The sequence below is a fragment of the Arachis ipaensis genome, chromosome B05 (genome assembly GCF_000816755.2).
Source record: "Arachis ipaensis cultivar K30076 chromosome B05, Araip1.1, whole genome shotgun sequence".
Taxonomy (NCBI): Eukaryota; Viridiplantae; Streptophyta; class Magnoliopsida; order Fabales; family Fabaceae; genus Arachis; species Arachis ipaensis.
The window spans coordinates 98,718,653-98,731,002 of NC_029789.2; the positions used below are offsets into that span (position 1 = coordinate 98,718,653).

Sequence of the window (12,350 nt, forward strand, 5' to 3'; positions counted from 1 at the left end):
AAAATGTAGACTCAATGAAGTTAATATAAGGTTGAGGTCTTCCCGTATGGCCGTATGCCATTGTAGACTCATTCTATTCTACAACGAGATGTTCGCATAATTGCATTGACAATGGACTTCACATTTCCCCTCCTTGTCATCATTCCTATGCCTATGTTCTATTATTACCTTCTCTTCATGTTAATCCAGTGATTACATAACATGGTCGACAAAGCCTTCTAGAAGGCAACCTTGCTAAATGCTAACATGATGGAGCTTACTTCATTTCTCTCTTCCCAGATCACCTTTCGTTTGCATGATCACTACAAAAACATTATTTTAGAGCTTTCAAGCATACTTGGATGCTATGGTAATTCTTAGAGCAGTGAAGCAAAATGCCCAACATTAATCGATAGACAATTGATTTCTTGCAATAGTATGTTGGAGAAATCACATTGACGTCCCCTTGATTAGTCATGGAACTCAATCTCATGTCTAAAAGAGAGTTCAGTGTCATTTTTATAAAATATATGGATGTGGACTGTTATATTAATTTTGATATAAGAGGAGGTTAGTGTGTCCATTTTTAAATAGAGGGTATGGTGTGTAATACTATTGCCCAATCTAATGGAAGGTCCGTGTAATTTATCCTAGGATATTTATTTTCTAATTTCTACATTGGAAACTACAAAATTAGGATCTTGCATTATACAATAACAAATTCCCAGGCCATCCATCGTTATTTCATAATATAATATTTTCCCTATACTAAAGCTTCCCTATGTTTTGGTTTCTGTTATTAGGTGGCTGAACAAGCAGGAGAGGCAAGCTCTGAAACACAAACAGTATCATATATATCATCAAGCAAGTCCTCTAAATGGAGGAACTTCACATTTCTTTTAATGGCAATGATCATTGTTCCACTGGTTTCTGTGTTAGCTTTCTTCTTATTCGATAATGAAACGTTTTCCCTTTTGAAAGCTTCATTTGATGGCTAAGTTATTATGTAGGACGTAGAAATTTTTTGTTTTTGTTTTGTCCTCAAGTCCGTTGGCTTCTGGTTTGTATATTCATCTGTTCATGTGATCCTACTATCCTAGAATTGGTGTAAGCATATTATTATTATTACTAGTATATGAACTCGTGCCGGAAAAATTCATAAAAGTAGAAAAAAGTATTTACATTTTTAAATATTTTAAGAAAAAACACACAAAATAATTACTATTTCAAAAGATTTATAAAATTATTATTAAAATCAAAGTTTAACTTAAAAATAGTGAGTAATCATCATTTTATATTTTTTCAAAGTGAAATAATTATTATTTGATTTTAATACAGAATTTAAAATAAAATTAAAATATTTACGTTAGAATCCTATTTTTTTTTAAAGACTTCTCTATAAACAATATTGATGGTTGAATTTGCAGACACTCTTATGTGATTCATGAGTAAAATTTTTAAACTTCTCTTGCTCATAACTCTTGAAAGTACCACATATAATTGGTCATGTGTAAAAATTAGTTTGGGCAAAGTACAATTGAACATGAAATAAAGTTTGTCTCTGAGACTTATTAATTGTCATAGCAAAAGATACTATTATGGGGAACTGTTTTCTCTGAAATCTAACTAGGACAGTTTCATTTGTTGGTACCATATTCATTATTGGAATCAAAGCAATATGACCTGTTCGGTTGGTCGGTTACCGGACGGTTCGGGTTGTGATCCGGGATGATGGCAGGGGCTCGTCAAGTCGTGGACTGCCGGTCAGCGATACGCGAGGTCCCGAGTACTTCGTGTGGAAAAAGGGGGGGGTGTCACCTGCAAAGACACTCCGACGCCCTTGTCAGTAAATGTGCAGGCGGAAAAGGTAGTGTGATATGTGACGTACCTTGGGGGAAGAGCAAGTCTTCCCCTTATATACCTGTCAGAGGTGGGCCCGATGAGAACAGGCCCATGTTTCTAGGGACGTTGTCCCACAGCTGCACATGAGCTGTCTTGGACGCGTGTCCGGGTCGGTTGCGGGGCATATATCCGGACCGGGTGGCGTTCGGGTCGGGCCGACCCGCAGGAATTCTGGGCCAGGCCGTAACAGTGCCCCCGACGCGCCAATGATGGTCGTGAGGGACATTGGTGGCGCGTGATTTCTTCGTTCGTGTGTTGTTGTCGGGTCGGCTGACCGTGGGAGGGACGTGCCCCTGCGCGCGTCTCTTGGTTGTTGAGGCGACCGTTTTGTCGCTTCGTTCTTCGCGCTGAGCATTAAATGCTCATAATGGGTTACGAAAAACCCCGCGCGCGAAGACCATTTTACCCCTGGCCTTTTCGCGCTTTATGCAGCAGTTTTTAAACAGTTTCTTATTTCCTTTGCTCCCACTTTCGCTATTCCCATTTTCTTCTCTCCCTGATATCCAAACCTTCTTGTTCGAGCGTCTCTGTGCCTCTTCCTTCACTTTCAAGTTCCTGCAACCAATTCAGGTAATTCTAGAATCCTTCTCTTTTCTGTTTCGTTCTCGCATGCTTGTTGTATGTATTTGCTTTGCCATTTTTGCTGTTATGTGGCCTTTCAATGCTAGTTAGACGTGTTAGGGGAGGGGTACCATTCCAGGGTAGGTTTCTAGGTGATTTGCGTGATAGGTATAGCTTTTAGTCATATTTGGTCATGACTGATTGGAAAGGGTATAGTTTCTGGATTTTTTCCGGACTCCCGACCTCATAGACTAACGGATTGGTACCCCGCTGTAGGTATGCCTCGTGTTGTCTCTCGGCCTTCACCTTCCGCGGCGAGCTATGATCCCTACGCTTGGGTGACTTCGGATATAAAGGACTCGCCGAACCAGATGGATCTGGCGAAGTTCCGGCAAGCCGGGTACTTATGTGGGGAACAGACGAAGAGACCAATTACGAGACCATCGTGCCTGCCCCCCATGAGCGGCTGTACGAGATCAATCTCCACTCTCCCCGGGTTGCCGACTGGATTTGGTTTTACAAAGCCATGTTCACTCAGGTTGGCGTTCGGATACCGTTTTCCGATTTCCAAATGGCGCTTCTTGGTCGGATATCCGTGTCGCCATCACAGCTCCATCCGAACAGTTGGGCTTCTATCCGCTGTTTCGAGATGGTTTGCGAGTATCTCGAGCTACCGGTGTCGGTGGATGTCTTCCTCTTCTTCTTCAACCTCACCAATCCCTCCAAACAAGGGAAAGCGAGGAAGGGGTTCCTCTCTTTCCGGTCTGCCCAAGGTAGGAGAATATTTGGCCTGTTCGAGGACTCCTACCATGGGTTCAAAGATAAGTTCTTCAAAGTCCGCCCCGTCAAGGGGCGTCACCCCTTTTGGTTGTTGTTAGAGGGAGAGCGCCTCATCCCCACTTATTGGAGTTTTGGGGCAGGGTCGAACTCTTTTATTAAGGTGACATATAAAAGGATGTCCCCTGTAAATAAGAAAATAGCTGATGTGTTATTTGCCCTTTTTGAGAAGAACCCCGTAAATCCCCATCTCCTTATGGGTGAACGGGAGGCCGCCAGGAGCTCTATCTGTGAGTCATATTGTTTTGTGTTCGTATTATTTCTTATTGCTTGTTTTTCTTGATCTGACGACTGACGCGTTTATCTGTTTGCTGCAGTGGAGATGTCTGCCTCAGTGACAGGGCTTGAAAATTTAATGAAGACCTTCTTCGAGGAAAGTGACGAGGAGAAGGCCGAAGAGAAAGACGCCGGGAAGCCGGAGGGGCCTTCCGGGGAGAAGGAGGGTCAGTCTGTGCCCTCTCCCCAGGATACCGACATGTCGGGCAAGAATCCAGAAGGGGCGCAGGCTTCTCCCCCTCCCGAGGTCGTCGTTGGCGGGCACTCGTCCTCTGCCCATTAGGAAGATGATGATGTGGAACTCATCCACACCCCTAAGAGGCGGAGGGCGTCTGCGAGCCCGGAGGGGACTCTCACCATCATGGAGAGAAATTTCGATGCCACAACCTTTATCAACTCGCAGCTGATCCCTGGGACGGAGGAGCATTTTCACGAAACCGACCTGGCTGGACAGGCGAGATGGATGTACCGGACTTTGCTCTGGGGGGCCGTGATAGCTCGAAAGGTTGAGTTCAAGTTGTTGGGAATGCAGGCCCTCTGGAGGAAGCTCGAATCCTCTGCCCAGGCAAACAATGATTTCAAGGTGCGAGTTGAGCTGCTCCAGAGCCAGTTGTCCGAGATGGGGGAGAAGCTTAAGGCATCCGAGGAAAGGACGACATCTGCCGAGGAGAAATTGAAGGCTTCCGACGAGACGGTGGCCCGTTTAGCTGAGCGGGAGATGACCTTGGAGAGCCAGCTGAACGCTGCTCAGGGTCGGGTGGCGGCCTTGGAAAAGGAGCGGGACCAAGCCGTGTCGTTGGCTAAAGCCGCTAAAGTCGAGGTCGAGGAGCTCAGGAAGAAGCTGAAAGCGACCAAAGAACAAGGGAAGAATGCGATCTCTATGACTGAGGACGCCCTGAAGGCTCAGGTGAAAATCGTGGCTCCCGACTTTGACACGTCGGCCACTGGGGTCTTCAAGATGATCCAAGACGGCAAGATTGTCGACATGCCTAGGAAGTGACTTCTTATAACTTGAACGTTTTGATGTAGATTTGTTGAACATTTGTTGCATGTTTTGTAATTTGATACTTCGTAACATTTATGTTAAGTTAGTCGTTTGGCCGAGTGGCCGTTACTATCTTTCGCCTTGCTCGTCGTATCATTTTTGTTACCGCCTTTTTGGGGTGGGCTCATTGCTTGTGCCCGTTTTGTCGTTTTTACGTTGGTAACGATTTGGACCGATTTGGTCGTGTTGTCGCCGTGTTAATTATGGCTATGGTCCATCTGGCTCCCGGGGTGATCAGTCCCGGGCTGCCGTTTTAAGACGCAATCGTGTGAAACGCGTATTACGCGTATTGGGAAGCAACAGATAAGTAAAACAAAAATTTTGACAAGTGGGAATTAATCGTCAGCTAGGCAAGCTTGTTAATATGGCAAGTATTCGACAAGAGTAAATAGCTAAAAAGTGACTAAAAATTAACATGTGAACAGAGCAAGCATACATGAGTCCGTTAGGCCTCCTGGTCGGTTTGTCCGAGTCAGGAGTAGAACCTTCTCAGGTTACCTGCATTCCATGTTCTAGGGATTTCTTTGCCGTTAAGTCTCTCGAGCTTGTAGGCACCCTTGCCAAGCACTTCTCTAATCCTGTAGGGACCTTCCCAATTTGCCGCCAGCTTTCCTTCTCTAGGGGTCGGCAGTCCAACGTCGTTGCGTCGCAGAATGAGGTCTCTTTCCCCAAAATCCCTCCTGAGGACTTTAGCGTTGTAGCGAAGGGCTATTCTTTGTTTCAACGCTGTTTCTGACAAATGGGCCATCTCCCTCGTCTCCTCCACCAGGTCCTTTTCTACCGCCTCGTCCACTACTGCGAGCAGTAGCCGCGGGCTCGGTTCACCGATTTCGAAGGGTATCACGGCGTCGACCCCGTACGTTAGGCGAAAAGGGGTTTCCCCCGTAGCGCTTTGCTCGGTTGTCCGGTAGGATCACAGGACTGAAGCGAGCTCGTCGGCCCATGCGCCTTTCTTGTTGTCTAGGCGTTTCTTGAGGCCAAGTAAGATGACCTTGTTTGCAGACTCTACTTGTCCGTTTGTCTAGGGGTGTTCAACTGAGGAAAATTTTTGTTTTACCCCTAGGCCGGTGAGGAACTTCGTGAACTTCTTGTCAGTGAATTGTGTTCCATTATGCGAGATGACGACCTCCGGGATGCCGAACCGGATTATAACCACATGAACTTCCTGCAATTAGAGGAAGATATGCTGGCCAGTGGCTCAGCCTCTATCCATTTGGTGTAGTACTCGATGGCCACTATGAGATATTTGACTTGTCATGGGCCAACCGGGAAAGGTCCTAGAAGGTCGACTCCCCATTGAGCGAAAGGTCGTGTAGTCGTCAGAAGGCTCAGCTCGGAGGCCGGCGCCTTGTGGAAATTGGTGTTTTGTTGACACTTTACGCACTTTCGAACGAATTCCCTGGAGTCTTTCATCATTGATGGCCAGTAGTATCCAGCTCAGATGAGCTTCCTCGCTAGGGCTTTGCCCCCGATGTGGTGGCCGCAACATCCCTCGTGGACTTCTCTAAGTACATAGTCCGTCTGGTCGGGGTGTAAGCACTTCAATAGGGGCTGGCTGAGTCCCTTTCTGAACAGTTGCTCTTGTATGATTGCATATCTGGCCGTCTCCCTTCTCAATGTTTTGGCCGCTTTCTCATCGTCAGGCAACTTGCCGAGTTCTAGGAAATCTGTGATGGGGTCCAACCACGAGGGGCTCGACTCCGTCAAATGGAGGGCGACCGTTGGCTCCTTCACCATGCCTTGGATGAGAGACCGGTTACCCGCTCCTGGCTTCGTGCTCGCTAGTTTGGACAGGAGGTCCGCCCGTGTGTTCCTTTCTCTTGGGACATGTTGGATCGTGACCTCTTGGAACTGACTTGTCATTTCTTTAACCTTTTACAAGTATTTTTGCAGGAGGGGGTCCCGGGCTTGGTAGCTTCCGTTTACTTGCGAGGTGACGACCTGTGAGTCACTGCATACTTCGACCTTCGTTGCCCCGACTTCCCGAGCTAGTATTAGTCCGCTTAAGAGAGCTTCGTATTCCGCTTGATTGTTCGACACAGGGAACTCAAACTTGGTCGATTGCTCGTAGATGACCCCTTCCGATCTTTCTAAGATGACACCGGCTCCCCCGGACGTTTGGTTGGAGGCCCTGTCCACGTGGAGCCTCCACCGTGTGCCCGTTTCCTCGGGGGGATCACCCGTTACCTCAACCAAAAAGTCTGCCATTGCCTGGGCCTTGATTGCGTGCCGGGGCTCATACTGCAAGTCATATTGGGAGAGCTCGATGGCCCAGGTCATCATCCTACCAGCCAAATCAGGTTTTTGGAGTACTTGGCGAATTGCCTGATCCGTCCTCATGACTATACGGTGGCCCTGGAAGTATTGCCTTAACCTTCGGGAGGAAGTTAGGAGTGTCAACGCCAGTTTTTCCAGTTTGCTGTACCTCAGCTCGGCTCCTTGTAGAGCCCTGCACACGAAGTAGACCGGCTGCTGAGCTTTCCCTTCTTCTCTTACAAGCACTGCTGCAAGCGCTTCCTCTGTTACTGCCAGGTAGAGGTAGAGTGATTCTCCGGTCTTGGGCTTCCCGAGCACCGGAGGTGCTGCTAGGATCTCCTTGAAGTGGTTGAATGCCTCCTCGCACGTTGGGGTCCATTCGAATGCTATTCCTTTTTTCATCAGATTGAAGAAGGGTAGGGCTTTTGCTACCGATGCACCGAGGAAACGGGATAAATCCGTCAGTCTTCCCGCCAATCGTTGGACATCTTTGATACAACCCGGGCTCTTCATCTGGAGAATCGCTTGGCACTTCTCGGGGTTGGCTTCTACTCCTCTTTGGGTGATCATGAATCCCAGGAACTTTCCGGCCTCCATGGCAAAGGCGCACTTGAGTGGGTTAAGCCTCATGCCATGTTGCCGGAGGGACGCAAATACGCCCCCGAGGTCGTTCAGGAGATCGTCGGGTCGTGTGGTTTTTGCGAGGATGTCGTCCACGTAGACTTCCACTGTCTTGCCTATAAGCTCACTGAATATCTTGTTCATCAATCTCTGGTACGTGGCGCCAGCGTTTTTCAGACCAAATGGCATTACTTTGTAGCAATAAGTCCCTCCTGGCATTATGAACGCCGTTTTTTCCTCGTCGGGTCGGTGCATCGGTATCTGGTTGTACCCAGAGTAGGCGTCCATGAAGCTCAGATACCGGTACCCCGCCACTGCGTCGACAAGTGCGTCAATGTTGGGCAGGGGATAGCAGTCCTTGGGACATGCCTTATTGAGGTCAGAGTAGTCTACACACATTCTCCACCTCCCATTGTGTTTTTTTCACCAAAACTACGTTCGACAGCCAGGTCGAGTAGTCCAGTTCCCGGATGAACCCTGCTTCAAGGAGGCTGGCCGCCTGCCTGGCCACCTCCTCTGCCCTTTCCTGTGACATCTTTCTTTTCCTCTGGGCCACTGGCTTGGCTTCTGGTTTGACGGCCAGATGGTGTGACATGAGCTGGGGATCTATGCCTGGCATGTCGGCTGGCGTCCAAGCGAAGAGGTCAGCATTGGCTCTGATCATCTCCATCAAAGGCTCCTTTTATTCATGGGGAAGGTTTCTGTTTATGAACGTGAACTTCTCGTCCCCATCACCGACCCTAAATTTTTCCAAATCCCCTTCCGGCTCAGGTCTGGGCTTGTCATCTATCCTGGCGTCCAGGTCGGTGAGGAAGACCCCAGATGCCTCTTTGGATTTTTTCCTAAGAGAGAGACTGGCGTAATCGCAAGCGACTGCCGTTTTCAAATCCCCTCTGATGGATCCCACGGATCCGTCATCCGTGACAAACTTCATTATGAGCAACTTCGTGCTAATCGCTGCCCCAAGGTCATTGATGGTTTTTCTCCCCAAGATGATATTGTAAGCAGTGGAATCTCGTAAGACAACAAAATCGGCCATTACCGTCCTCCGCCTCTGTCCTTGTCCTAGGGAGGTCGGTAGGGAGATGATCCCATCTGGCTTGATAAAGTGATCACCCAACCCTACCACACCGTGCTGGTGGGTCGCCAGGTCGGTATCACGCAGTCCCAAGGCGTCGAAGACGTTGCGAAACATGATGTTCGAGTCTGCCCCCGTGTCCACTAGGATCCGTTTGACGAGTCCGGTTCCGACTCTGGCCGTAATAACCATGGGAGGACTTTCCGGTACCTCGTCGAACCATTGGTCCTCAGGGCCGAAAGAGATGTATGGGTGTCCCCGGGAACTCCTAGCAGATGAGGAGGAGAGCGCCAGGACCTTGGCGTCTTTCTTCTGTGCCGATTTCGACCTCGGGGCGGAGTTTCTCGCTGTTACCACATTTACCGGCGTGAGACCGTGGTTTTCTCCCTCTGGTTCTTGACATCGTCTTGTTGCCCGGGGCCTGTCCTCACCCTCGTGATCCTGATTTCGTCTCCTTGGTTCCCTTATGAGGTGGGAGAAGTCAGCAAGCTTTCCGTCCCTGATTGCTTACTCCAGGGCATCCTTTAGGTCGAAGCAGTCTTGGGTCTTGTGCCCGTACCCCTTGTGATATTCACAGTAGAGGTTCTTGTTTCCCCCCGTCCTGTTCTTCACGGGTCGGGGCCTCGACAGAATCCCTTTCTCGGCTATCTGTTGGTAGACCTCCGTGATCGGTGCCGTGAGGAGGGTGTAGTTGGTGAATTTCCCGACTTGGGAAAATAGTTTTGTCGTCTTGCTCGAACCGCCGTCCCTGGCGTGTTCCTTTTGTCTTTCTCCACCATCGTAGTGCCAAGTTTGGTTGTAGGGGGGTTGTCGTTTATTGGCAGCCACGACCCGGCTGACTTCCTCGTCGTTAATGTACTCCTTAGCCACGCACTGGATCTCCTGCATTGTCCAAACTGGTCTCGTGGTAAGGTACTTCCTGAAGTCCTCATTTAGGAGCCCATTTGTCAAACATAGACTCGCTACCGAGTCCGTCAACCCATCGATTTCCAAGTAGTCATCATTGAAGCGATCCAAGTACTTCCTGGTCGGCTCCCCGGTTCTTTGGGTCACCCCTAGCAAGTTGATCGGGTGCTTGGCTTTGGCGATCCTGGTTGTGAACTGAGCCAGGAAGGCATGGCTGATGTCGGAGAACTGGGTCACCGAGCCTTGCAGGAGGTTATTGAACCACCGTATTGCAGGTCCCGCCAGGGTGACCGGGAAGGCGCGACACCTTACCTCATCTCCTACTCCTTCTAAGTTCATCCTGGCCTCGAAGGCCGTCAGGTGCTCCAGGGGGTCTTGCATTCCATCATATCTCATGTCCGTTGGCTTGTCAAAATATTTTGGCAGCCGGACCTCGAGTATGGAACGGTGGAATGGGGTCGCTCCCATTATAACGGGTCCCCGTGTTCTCGTCGTTCTTCCCTCGTCGCTTTCCCGACGAGTGTCCTCGTCCCCGCGGTTCATGGTATGTCGCCTTTCACGTCTGGCGTAAATGACAGGGTCACGACGTCTTCTCGCGTGCCCCCTTTCATCGGCGCTTTCAGATTCTGCATAGGGGCTAGGCGTACGTCTGGAGCGACTCCTGGAGCGAGATCGGGAGTGACTCTGCTCTGGGGTGCGCTGATCGCGTTCTCTGTCTGCTAACCGGCGCTCTAAGTCTTGCATTCTATGGCGTAACTCTTGCGTTATTCTGGCGTGGTTGTCGCCAGTCCCCCCGAAGGGGCGTCTCTCGTGCGCCTGGGTTGCGTCCCTCGGGGGGATCTCAGATGTTGTCGGGTTCCCGTCCCGGCGGCGTCACCTCCGGGTACGGCCTCGCGGCTTGCCTCCGTTTCGACTAGCACGAAGTCCATGGACGAGTCCCCACAGACGGCGCCAATGTTCGGTGGGGGTGTCACCTGCAAAGACACTCTGACGCTCTTGTCAGTAAATGTGCAGGCGGAAGAGGTAGTGTGATATGTGACGTACCTTGGGGGAAGAGCAAGTCTTCCCCTTATATACCTGTCAGAGGTGGGCCCGATGAGAACAGGCCCATGTTTCTAGGGACGTTGTCCCACAGCTGCACATGAGCTGTCTTGGACGCGTGTCCGGGTCGGTTGCGGGGCGTATATCCGGACCGGGTGGTGTTCGGGTCGGACCGACCCGCAGGGATTCTGGGCCAGGCCGTAACATGACCAATGTTGTTACTATTAAGACTTCACATTCTACATGATTTCCAAGCTTCCTAATTTATAGCCTTGTACCATTACAAAAACTACTAGATTAGTCAATATTCCTTAATAACATCACCGAAACACCAACCTTGAGTATTAATTTATGTGGAGGCAAACTAGAGCAATTTATGCTATTCAATAATTCAGGACTATAGAGATCTAGTTGACTCTCTATATTTTCTTCATCCACACAAATTGAATCCGAACTAAGATATAATTTTTCTCTTCGAGGGATGATAGCCATTAGATGGTTGTTGACCTCTTCAACGATGTCCAACGTAGGAGCCAAAATAGTTCTTGCTTTAAAAAAATCCTTTGAAGACATGTTTTCCAAAATATTTGGATAAGACAAATGAACCAACTCATCAAATGCCTGCTCCGAATAAGGAATAACAATATCTCCTAGAAGACATATCTCATATTCGCCATTTATATTGTTACATATTAAACCATCACCAACTTTCAATAACCACTCACCAAATTGCTTTGTCTCATCTTAATCTAAAGAAGTTGTCCCTATAGAGAGTCTCATGTTTTTTGTTAGTTTGAGCACTTGACAAAATTTTCAAAAGTAAGACAAATTCATGGTTGAATGAAAGATATCTTGTCTCGATTCTTGTGAAATGATAGGAAAAATTTGTCTAAAGTATCCACCTAGTACAACCACTTTTCCTCCAAAGGACAAATTTTTGTTATACATTGGAGAAAAACCTCATGATATCACCCAAGCATTTATCAAGTGCTTCATAGCTGTACCCACTAACCATTGAAGCCTCATCCCAAATTATAAGTTTGGCTTTCAATAGTAGCATTTATTAAGGGAAACCATGTTTGATATTACATACTGAATCTTCAGTTATATTCAGTGGTATTTTGAACCTTGGGTGTGCCGTTCTTCCATTAGGAAGAAGTAAAGATGTAATGCCACTTGAAGCAAGGTTTAATACAATATCACCCTTTAAATGAATTTCAGCAGACATAAGGTTCAAGAGAAATTCCAATACCCCATGATCATACACAAAGAAAAAACCCCTTCCTCATAATACACAACTGTAACAATTTTATCAAATGCATGTTTCTGTTCAGGTGTTGCGATGGTGATAAACCACTATTTTATAGTTTATATTATGTTTAATTGTGTGGTTTTGTCATGATCCTTACCCACTTATTCATCAATTTAGCATGCATTTAGATTTCCTTCCTAAATTTAGTACATGTTTGAAATTGCTTCCTAGAGACTTTAATTATTTAATTTTAATTCTCTTTTATTCCATTTGATGCCGTGATCTGTGTGTCAAGTGTTTTAGGCTTTATAGGGCATGAATGAGATGGAGATTGGAGAGGAAGCTAGCAAAAATGGAAGGAACACAAGAATTTGAGGAGATAACCAGCGAGAAGTGACGCGGTCGCATGGCTCACGCGACCGCGCAAAGGAGCGCAAATCGCAGTGACGTGGCCGCATGGCTTGTGCGGCCGCGCGGATTGGAAAGCGCAAGCGACGCGGTAACGTGGACGGTGCGAACGCGTGGAGAGGAAAAAGCGCAAGCGACGCGTCCGCATGGACGACGCGATCGCGTGACATGTGCGATCTGCATAATCT

General features: G+C 48.1%; 2 protein-coding genes across 4 annotated transcripts in view; one reads left to right on the plus strand and one right to left on the minus strand.

Annotated features, from left to right (window-relative positions):
- Positions 1 to 1,146, plus strand: part of LOC107643751 (WPP domain-interacting tail-anchored protein 2) — a 5,465-nt gene extending 4,319 nt beyond the window's left edge. For all 3 annotated transcript variants that reach the window (XM_016347482.2, XM_016347483.2, XM_016347484.2), the window contains exon 5: positions 783 to 1,146. In XM_016347482.2, coding sequence (XP_016202968.1) covers positions 783 to 977 — 195 coding nt within the window. In that variant the 3' untranslated portion in view covers positions 978 to 1,146. The remainder of the gene's footprint in view (positions 1 to 782) is intronic.
- Positions 8,160 to 9,857, minus strand: LOC107640792. Its single transcript, XM_016344290.1, has 2 exons — positions 9,131 to 9,857; positions 8,160 to 9,061 (listed from the first exon to the last, which is right to left on the minus strand). Exons 1-2 carry the CDS (start codon positions 9,855 to 9,857, stop codon positions 8,160 to 8,162), a joined length of 1,629 nt encoding a protein of 542 aa, XP_016199776.1.